This window comes from Gavialis gangeticus, unplaced genomic scaffold (genome assembly GCF_001723915.1).
Source record: "Gavialis gangeticus isolate Ggan-Ray unplaced genomic scaffold, GavGan_comp1, whole genome shotgun sequence".
In the NCBI taxonomy this organism is placed as follows: domain Eukaryota; kingdom Metazoa; phylum Chordata; order Crocodylia; family Gavialidae; genus Gavialis; species Gavialis gangeticus.
In genome coordinates this window covers 5,975,476-5,985,805 of record NW_017729013.1, presented here as the reverse complement: position 1 = coordinate 5,985,805, position 10,330 = coordinate 5,975,476, and the positions used below count along the sequence as shown (strand labels likewise).

At 42.6% G+C, this 10,330-nt stretch overlaps 1 protein-coding gene across 4 annotated transcripts in view; it reads left to right on the top strand.

Annotated features, from left to right (window-relative positions):
• Positions 1-10,330, top strand: part of LOC109293473 (protein spinster homolog 3-like) — a 90,584-nt gene that overhangs the window by 71,574 nt on the left and 8,680 nt on the right. For all 4 annotated transcript variants that reach the window (XM_019511422.1, XM_019511421.1, XM_019511420.1 and 1 more), the window contains one exon: positions 4,426-4,491. In XM_019511422.1, the coding sequence (XP_019366967.1) occupies positions 4,426-4,491 (66 nt within the window). The remainder of the gene's footprint in view (positions 1-4,425; positions 4,492-10,330) is intronic.

The window sequence follows — 10,330 nt, the reverse complement described above, 5'->3', positions numbered from 1 at the left end:
AGGTGTATAGAAGTCCTCTTAATTATTGGATTAGGTCTGACTTGCCACAAACAAATGTGATTGCCTGTAGATTTAATGGAACCATTCCCCATATAAATTTAGACTAATGGCTTGAGAGGTCTGAGGCTGCATTGAGGAATAGCTGAAGCAGTAGGGTGCCCTTAAATAATGCATGGTGGTTTCTCTGGGCAAACATTACTTGCAGGATCTAGTCTCTTGGTCTTGGGCAGAGACTAAGTATAGAGCATTTAGTGCAGTTGGATGGCTGAGCTTACACAGAGTATGACACGCTGCATTATACCATAAAGTGAAACATAACATCAATTTGAATTTTAAGATAGATAAATATCCTGTCTACGTGTATTTGTGGATATATCTATGTATCTGCAGCTTTATATATTGCAACCCACAGCTAGTTAGGGAAATATTTTTCCACTTGTACCTAAAGCTATCATCCATGCAGAGCCTTAAAATGAACTTTGACGGCTTAAGGCAGAATCAGCACGATTCACAGAACAAAAGAGACTTGAATTTTATTTCACCTTATATGAGGTGAAATAAGAGAAATAATTCAGTCATGATACAAACTACGAGAGTTGAATTCTAATGAGTCAAAAGGGCTAGTGCCTAAGCAGCAATGTGCTAGAAAACTTGCTTAGCCAGCATAGTTCACATCATTTCCACCATTTTTAACATTCTGGGCCCAGTTTCTCCCTGACTTCGTGAGATGAATTAGACACTTTTCTCAGTAGCTAGGTCTTGTGCTGAGGGAGGCCTGAAGGTGTATATTTACTTGGATTTTTAACAGACTTCTATTGTGCGGTTTGTCTTTCTATGATAAATGTGCTCCGCTTTTACATTCCTGTGCCATTTATAAGGCTTTGTCCTACTCTGCTGCCTTTCAGGCTAGTATCTTCAGTTACTTTATACTCAGCATCACAAAGTCTATTGTAAGGGGGATAGGTGGTATTAACCAGTTAATGCCCTTTGCAGCCTGTAAAATGTGGATAATGACTTGCTGTGGGCCATACTCTCAGCTGTTGGTAAAATTGCTCCTTGCTGTCGCACACACCGCATGGAGCTGGCAGAAGTATGTGCCTAGGAACGTGCTATGCCAGGGTTGTAGTAGCAGCATTTGTAAGTATAGACAAGGTCTGGGACTTGTTTTCCCCTTCAGTTGGATTCAAACTACCTGTCACTGTCTTCCAGGGGTCCCAGGAATTACCACTATCTTTGTCTTCTCCATGCTTTGCTTTTACTTGTGATGTTTCTTATAGGCTGCTGCAGTTTTCATGAGATTTACACAACTGAAGTTCAGACTGGCAGTCCTGGATACTCCCTCCCTTTCAGTACTTGTCTGCTCCATCAAATTGTAGTGCTTCTGAGGTATCGAGTTCTTTAGTGAACAGTGCTGTATTTGAGTCTTTGTGGTACCAGTGAAAAGAGAAAACAAAGTATGTGTCGGATACACAATTAGTTAAGCCTGCCCATGGGATAATTGGACTGTGGTACCTTTGGGATGAAGCAGTAAAGGGCTAGTGTCCTCAGTGGCTTGCACAGGTCCATGGTGTTTTGTGGTTATTGCCAGGTGCCTTGGCAGTAGGATGAGCTCTGTGCTATTGCTACTCATGGTAACAGATGTGTTTCATTTTTTTGGCCCAAAGTGCTGTAATGCAAGCATGTATCACTTGCTCGCCAGCTAAGGTTGGCACGTGTAAGCATTTCTGTGCAGTTCATGGGATGAAAGGCCCCACGTGGTCAAAAACTGAAATTGCAAAATTCCAACATGTGCAAAGGCAGGGCACTTGGCTCAAGTGGCCTCTCCTTGACTTCCGTGATGGTTGGACTAGGCACATAAACCCAAGGCACTGACACTTACTGAACCAGGGATTAAGTGGATAATATTAGCCACTGTCTTGCAAATCTCTACCAGTTCTGTTGATCTAAGTTTCATTCATCTATTTTGGGTTTATCATTAGAAGTCTTGAGGCAAAGTAGAAAGCTGCTTCATGAAGAATCTTGAAATGACATAAGCCTGTGTCCTAGATAAAGCTGTCACATGCTCCTGGTTTTCAGCAGAAAAAGGATGGTTTAGGATTCAAACCCAGATCCAATAATGCAACTGGCCCTCATACCAAATGGGCCACCCTTAAGGCTCTGACACTCATGGAAAGAGTCAAAATTAGATCTAAATGTTGTGATTAGAGCCCATCCCCAACAACAATTATATGACAACGGCTGGGCTTCAGAGGCTGATGAGGTGGAAGTAATTTGAACTGAGTGAAGAAAAAAGATCGTCTAACTGCTTCTGCCCCCTTTCAGATCTGTATGCCTGGCTAGATTGCAAACTTTCCCTGGCTCCCTAGGTTATGCAAAGTACCCAATGCACTTTGAACAATAAACCTTCAGTGACACAAGACCTAGCATCTGAAGTCTAAAAACTGACCCTTTGGATAATGGACAATGGCAGCATTTTTTATGTGGACTGCTAAGCCACCAGATATTAGACTAGGAAAAGCAAGCCTAAGGCTATATGTTTAATAGAAGAAAAAGCATCTCTTTGACTGATGTTCAAAGCACCTGTATGGGCCTGACCTTTGTCGTCTCTTATCTGAGTTACAAATGCACCTTGTCCCAATCCTTGCAGCTCCAGGCTTTACCAGTAATGCTGGTTTTATCTTGGTGTTTTTACTCATACACAAATGGATTCAACTGTACCTTTTGGGAGAGTGGTAGGCAAGTGTGGTGAATTTACAGGAAGCTGAAACATTTGTTCCTGCAAGTAACAAGGTGTAAGCTTCAACAGAGTAATGCAAAAAGCAGGTTCCATTGTCTTGAAACTGGCTTTTCTAATGATCCCTGTTAATATGCAAAATGAGCTCTGACTAGAAATGTGTTCTAGGCCCCTTAGTGCCATGAGGAATTGAGGATCAAGGATGAAAATTACCTTTGGTGGTGGGAAGATTGAAAAAAGAATCAAATAATACCTCTCTCATGCAAGCCCAACAACTTGAAGCGTTCCCCCTGCAGTTCTTCCAGTTTGAGGCTTTTCTTCATGGGCTGGTTTCCAATGGATGCCGTTCTGTTGGCTTGTCTTGTGAAACCTGCTTTAATACAAGCTGTTCTGGTCATATGTAGGTGAGCTAACCTCACCTCTGGCTTGTTGAAATCACTTCTGTGTAGAAGTCGTTGAGACAGAAACCCTACTGGGGTCCAGGCTGTAGAGGTAGAAAGTGGGAAAGAGGTATCAGTCCAGTTTATGGGACAAACAGACAACACAGAAGAAAAAGGAGTTGGTTGTAAAGGAGAAGCAGAGATTAGCGTTAGATCCCTGCTTCTTGGCAAACCCTTGATGGGTTCCCTTTGTGACTTGAGTAAACTTAAAATGACTTGCATCAGAAAGTGACTTCAACTCTGGAGATCTTTAAAAGCAGGCTAGACGCACACCTTCCTGGGATTTTTTGATCCCAGCAGTCTTCCCTGCCCAGAGCAGGGCAGCTGGACCCAGTGATCTCATGAGGTCCCTTCGAGCCCTAAACTTCTGTGAATTTGTGTGAATCCTGGAGTCCACGGTGCTAACCGTTGGAACCTATTCCTGTAAGTAAATTGTAATTCGCCTCCTATACTTAAGACTTCAGTCACTGCCTCTAGAGTCAAATGCTGTCTTCAAGAATTTGCAGCTTTGAAGGGTAACCAATGTCGTTTCTGGTACTCCACAAGAGTAAAAATTGCATGTTGCGTGGTTTTTATTTGCATTATTAAACACGCTTCAGTGGATTGGCAGGTAGAGGGTTAATGCTTTCCAAGACCACAGCTCTGAGAACTATAGGAGTCCAACCCCTCTTCTCACATGGCTGGGCTTCCATCTGTGATGAATTGAGCAATTCCCTCAGCACCCTAAGAGTGATGTGAGCCAAGCAGTCTAGGTTGGTTGTCTCTAGGAGCCACTTGCTTATTGGAGTCAGCCTCCTGGGAAGAGCCTTCTTACTGGAATACTTGACCCCTGTCTGTTAAGAGCCATTCTGTTCACTTCATTTAGAGGTCAGGTCAAAGGTTCATCTTTGAGGTCACATTTTTAAAATCGCATCTGACTGGGAGGTGCTTCTGTCTTCTAGGCTCTTGCTTTGCTCTTGGCTGGGTTCTGCAGGCGGTGAGCAAGAGTCACTTTTTTTCTGCTGTGGGTTAGGGTTTGGTAATGAAGACTTGTGATTCCTTGTTCTGGCTGTGCCACTGTGTAGATATGACAGTGAGCCAAACCACTTAACTTCTATGCTCTCGTTTCCTTATCTTTAAACTAAAAATGATACCTGGTAATCTTGCATCAGGAAGGTTTGCAAAGAGATTTACATGCATGACTACTCTGAGAATGAGTCAACCTCCTTTGAACGTGCCTAGCCACTTATACTTTTTTTGCTCTCGTTGCAGGTTTTAATTGCACTTGGAGAATTTTTTTTATCCTTAAACTGGGCCGTTGTGACTGACATACTATTGGTAAGTCCATCGTTCCTGCATGTGTATAACTTTTTTGCTTGATAACTTGATACTCTTCTCAGTCACGTGTACTAGTAGTCAGAAGCTCCTCAGTGCCTGTTTCTTATGGTACATATTTTGTTTCCTCGAAGAGTTTCACAGGTGGAATTCCATTCACACCAAGGGTATAACTCATCCATTCACACCAAGGGTATAACTATCAGAAAGTAGTGCCATGCAGAGAAACCAGAGCTAGCTCTGAATTAGTTAGTCTGGATGCTGGCAGCAGTAGAGCATAGCCATATTGCAAGAAGCAAGATGTAGATGCCCAAGTGCACTGTGGTATCGTTGACCAAGCTATACTGCTTTTGGTACTTGCCTTGTTCAGATCTAGCTTTGGTACCTGCCCAGTGCTGCACGGTGTCAGTGCCTGTCAAGTCTTCTGCAGAAGCAGGAGCCATTTCACAGCCCATATGCCAGTGCTGGTGCTGAAATGGATAGAGTAAGAGATACAAAATGAATAACTTACATTTCCCTGGAGATTTGCTTTGTTGAATCTTGCTTTACTATTCTGTCAACTACCAGGAAGTTTCTCTCCTAAACATGCAGTGCACACAGCTTCTAACATTTACAAATCAAATTCATGCACAGTGTCACACTGCTGAAGTGTTAGGAAAACAGTGAAGTTTACTAGACTATTGGTGGTTCCAGCAGTGACACCACAAGCTAAGGAGAGTAACAGTGAATATTACACTTGACTTCCCTAATCTATAACTCTCTTTGGAAGAGTGCTGTGAAAATCATGTGTCTCAATGTGTCTGCATCAATGAGGGACTGTTTTTTCTTTTTGTAATAAGGCAATTTTGAGGTAGTAACATTTTAATAATACTTTTTTTTTAATAGGACTTCCATTTCACAGAAGAATCTGGCTGCTTCTTTCTTGAACAGTAACTTTGCAGTTGTTACTTTGCTTTAATATGCAAAGCAGGCTAGATCTTACACAAGTACAAGAGAAGTATCCCTGGCATCACTATGGGTAGGGGTGCATGAATACCTTGCTGTAAAGTTCTGATTCAGTTAGTTTGTAAGGGCACCAAGGAGTAACACTATGCAAGATAGGTTGTTCCACTTTCACTGAAGGCTAAGCTACCTCAAATGTATTGCAGAGAGAGAGTGTGCGCATGAGCAGTTACCCTAGAGTGGTTGGTGTGCTCTGTTTTCACACCCTAATTACTGTTTTCACAGTAATGTACTTGTAGCTTTGCTTCTGGCAGTGTAACAGTGAACTGCATGTAACTTGCTCCTCTGGAAAAGTTGTAACACTAACCATTGGCACAATTCCAAAGGAAAGACTGTAATATTCTAAATTATTCATATCTAGGAATCCTCCTGTCGAAACACCATGCAGTAGTATCACATCCAGAGTCTATCAAAGTTACTGGGAGCCATTACATTCATTTCTTTCCATAAAAGGTGGGCATGACTGTCTGACCCAGAGACTAGAAGCTGTACATTACAAACTGTACCACACAGTAAAGAAAAGGACCCTCATCAAAATGATGATAAGCTCTGTAACCAGAAGCTGGATAGTACTGTAGAGAAAGAGCAGGAGTCACTTGGGTGTCTTTCATTCTATGCAGTATTTCTTATCTCAGAGATCCCAAATCCTCTTACAAATTTAGGGGTGATGTTGTGCAGTCCTTAAACGTATGCTTTACATCTGTATGACCTGTAGTTCAGATGTCATTATATGGCTTCGGTTTTTGATGCACAGCAATATAATGCATCAGTGTGGAATTACATAGGGCTAATTGGGAACCAGTATAGGTACTAGATGATGATGATGTATAGAAAAGGATTGCCATTTTTCTTGGGTGCAGAAGTGAGAATGCTTCAGTACTCTTAATCTGTCAATCCTTTAAAAAAAAGTACAGAGTCCCTAAACTCAGCCTTGACAACATAAAACATGCACAGCTCTACATTAAGGTTAGATCAAATTAGGCAAACACATGGGTCTAGAGTTTATCTACCCCGTGTCCTACCTTCTGCCTGATTTTTAGACTGACGTGGCTAACTACTTGCCTAGAGTATATTCCAAGATTTTGCAATATGACTGCCACTTGCATCTTTGAGATGAAAGAATAAAGCTACCAAATCAGAATTCAAAACTCTCCATCACATCACTGCTGAAATGGACAATTACGTCAGTCTTTCTTTAAATGGATCATATAATGGATACTAAATGGTACCACTTTCTGTCGCATGTCAAATTACAAAAAAAATCTACTTCATTAAATTGGAGTTCTAATAAAAAAAATCTGAAAGTGACCTTAATGAACTGGTTGTCAGCTCAGCTCTTTTTTTGCGGTCTACAAAGGGTCAAAAACAATTACCCTGTGAGACTGAAGAAATGTAGGCAAGGCTGGGCATAATCCATCAGAGAGACTCAAAGGTATTTTTTTTGATTGCTTTCTATTTCAGTTTACTCTATCAGTGTTTCTTATATCAATGGCACCAATTACTGTTACACATTTTAATTTTCTTCTTTTAAAGACCACTTACTGCTTCAGCATGAGGTTTTAAGTAGCTTTTAATTGAATCATACACTTTTCTCTGAACTTTAAACCTGGATACTAATAAGCCTACAAGACGTCCTTGCTACAGAGGAAGAGGATGCTTCAGTATTTTGCTTGTGGGATGTCATAGAGAGACAAAGTTCAGACCAACTAACAGCGTTAGTTATAAATGGGAAAACCAAGGCAGAGGATGATACTTAACTATTGTTAGTAGCAGTCTTGGAGTGGCACGAAGGAGCATTGCTGGTTAGAGCAGAAGTTACAAAGCTGATGACATTTCCTTTGCCCTCATACTTGTATCTCCCAGGGAGCAAGAAAAAAAACAGAACCTTTGACTTGTTAATGTTGTGCGCCTTCCCAGCCTCTTGCTTTGTGGAAAGATTCTAACTGAAAGATGTGTTTTGTACCAGTAGAGCAAAAGACTTGCCTGTAAATTAGTGCTTTGTTCTGAGCTGTATTAAACGTTGCAGCAGGTAACTTCTAGCAAGTATCAAAAAGAATGGTTCTGTGGGGAATCTTAATGATGTTCAGTTTCCCTACCGAATCTGCATGTGTTTTGTGGTGGACTCGTTACATGCTAAACATGGCTAATTGATGACATTGTGCTGGTTATACAGTGCTTCACTTGAGTGTCTTGGAACCTGTCTTCCATTGCACTGAGACTCAGAGCAGGTTCAGTGCACTGATGCTATTGTATTGGCTGAGAGGTGTCATAGCTTGCTCAGTAACCAGTTCATCCGTTGAATTTGTCTCGTCTGAACCAATGCGATTGCTGATGACATGGCTTGTCTTGCCATGAAAGTACCTTTTTATATGCCATGAAAGTACCTTTTCTTTTTCCCCACGTGGCATTGCTTTCCAGACAATATAGTTGGGCATTTATTTATCCTGCAACCTGTGGAGCTGCAGACAAAGGAAGATGCTGGCTGAATGATAAGCTTGCTTTTTCTTTTTGTGCTGTTACATCAAGATGCATTGCATGTAGCCAGCTCTGTGCCCCCCTTTTTGGCAGTTAATGTGAAGACAGCTACTGTACAACTGCATTCATAATACATATGTGATCTCAGAGGTACTGCAGCTTCCTTTGTGGCTCCAGTCTATCTGTGCAGAAGGCTGTATATACGGTCTCCCTCACAGGCATAAGCAAGCAGAGTAAACTCAGTGAAAGAAGAGGGGAAGCATGTGGAGCCTGGCCTTGTGCTTTGGGATGTCAGAGTATATATCTAAAGCCCTTGGCAGGTGAGAGTGAGGGAGATAATCTTAGTTGGAGGCTTTGAGTGAGGAGGTAGGGTGAGAACCAAACCAGGGCTGTGGGAGGTTGGTGAGAACCTCTCTGCATTGGGCCAGCTGGTTGTTTTTATCTGCTTGGTTAAGTGGCAGCTCTGCTGTGTAGTGGGTCTATGGGAGACAGCAGGATAGGGCCTATAAACTAAGACATTTTGTTTTGGGTTTCCCTGTCTATCAGGGACCATGTCCCAGGAAATGATTTTTTGCAGGCTCCCACCTGACACTGTGAGAAGGAGCAGGTGCCTGGGCTGCCACTTTTCATAGGCAGCATATTCTGGCACGCTGTTTAGAAGTTTCTAGGGTATGAGGCTTCATTTTGTTCTTTTTTGAACAAGAGCTATATTGCATTGAGTGCTAGCCGGAGGAAGAGCACTTGCTGAAGCAGTATGTGCTGTCGCTGGTACATTAGCCTGTACTGCAGCTAGTCAGGCTCGGAGAGAGCGAACTGCACAATTGCATAAAGGTGTTGTTTTGCCTGCTGAGCACATTCCTCACTTCCCTTCTTCCTTGTTGACTGTTTTTCTTAGCCACTATGCTCCAAAAGCTGCTTGTCATTTGACAGACTGGAAATCTGTTACCATTACTGCACTTCATAAAAGAATGGTGGTAGGTATGGGGTGGGTGAGAGACTTATCTCTGGCCTGCCTGTTCAGTAATTCCTAATATATTTTAATAGGGGAGAATTCAGTCTAAAGAAAAGGGAATCAATCTCTTTGCAGTAGCCAGAAGTAGACCAAATCTCCAGTCCGGGGGCCCACTGAGCCCTAATTCTGCTAGTCAGCTCTTTCTGTCCATCTGCCAGTAGAAAAGGTTTTCTCCAAAATCCCCGAAGCATTTCTGGGCAGTCTTTGCAAAGATAGCTCATGGGACGTGAAAACTTTATCCGAATACACTTGCCTCTGAGGGTGGCCCTGCCATGATAGGAATTAGAAATGTTGAGTGGTTTGAGTGGGCAGATGGCTGCTCTCCTGTGCCCATCCTGTGGGCAAATAGGACTTTCCAGATCCAATAATCTAGCCCTTGTCTCCAGCTATAATTGGCAAGAAATTGCACACAAACTAATTAGGTGCATCATGAAGGCAGTATTGGGGGCTGCAGCAGAAGGGCTGAATTTTTCTGGCGCTGGAACAAGTGAACTCAGGAACCAATCCCCGCTCACGGTATCCCTATTGATTGGATAAAGCAATTTAGGAATGTTCCTAATGACTAATACCCTCCCAGGAGCCAGTTGTGAGTAGAAGCCAATGGAGAGAGAATCGAAATGAAAAGGACCACAGTGTGACAGAGCAACTCTTCTGGTTTTAAAACCAGGTGCAGATTGTTAGAGGCAGGTCCGCTGGCATTTAATAAAGCTGTGTTGTACAGGACACTCCGGGTGGGTATGAATAGGATGCTTGGACACCCTAAGGTATTGAGTGACTCTTGTGTTCATGTACCCAGCTGCCTCCCAGTAGGGGGAAGAGCACAGACCTGTGGGCTAGTTCTAAAAGCTTCCTGCAGCTGGTAGCAGAGGGGAGCAGACCCCGGAAAGCTCCCACCTAATAAACAAGAAAATAGTTGTGCATCTGGAGAAACTATATTTTGTTAAAGCAAGGAATTGAACCTTGGCTCACTTCCAGCTAGAAGATCACTGGTCGTGGCTATGTTCCCAGCATTCAAACAGGTTCAAGCAAGTTCCTCCATGTAAATTTGTTAGCTGCGTGAAGGGCTCACCTTCATGTGGACTGGAAGAGAAATAGCCAAGTTGACTGTAATTCATGCCCTAGCTGTTTTTGGCATGCCTATGCATAGACACTTTAAGTGCCCAATTTAAATCTAAATAGAAATAGGGCACTTTTATCTTCCATGCACTAAAACAATGGCATGAATTAAAATGAGTAAAAGCAATGCTGCCTTTGCTGCCAGAAAAATGTGCATTTATTTCAAGACAGAAAACACGAGTGGGTTATCTCACTGCACAGCCCCACCAGGGGGGGTGCCTTGTTGGACCTAGTGCT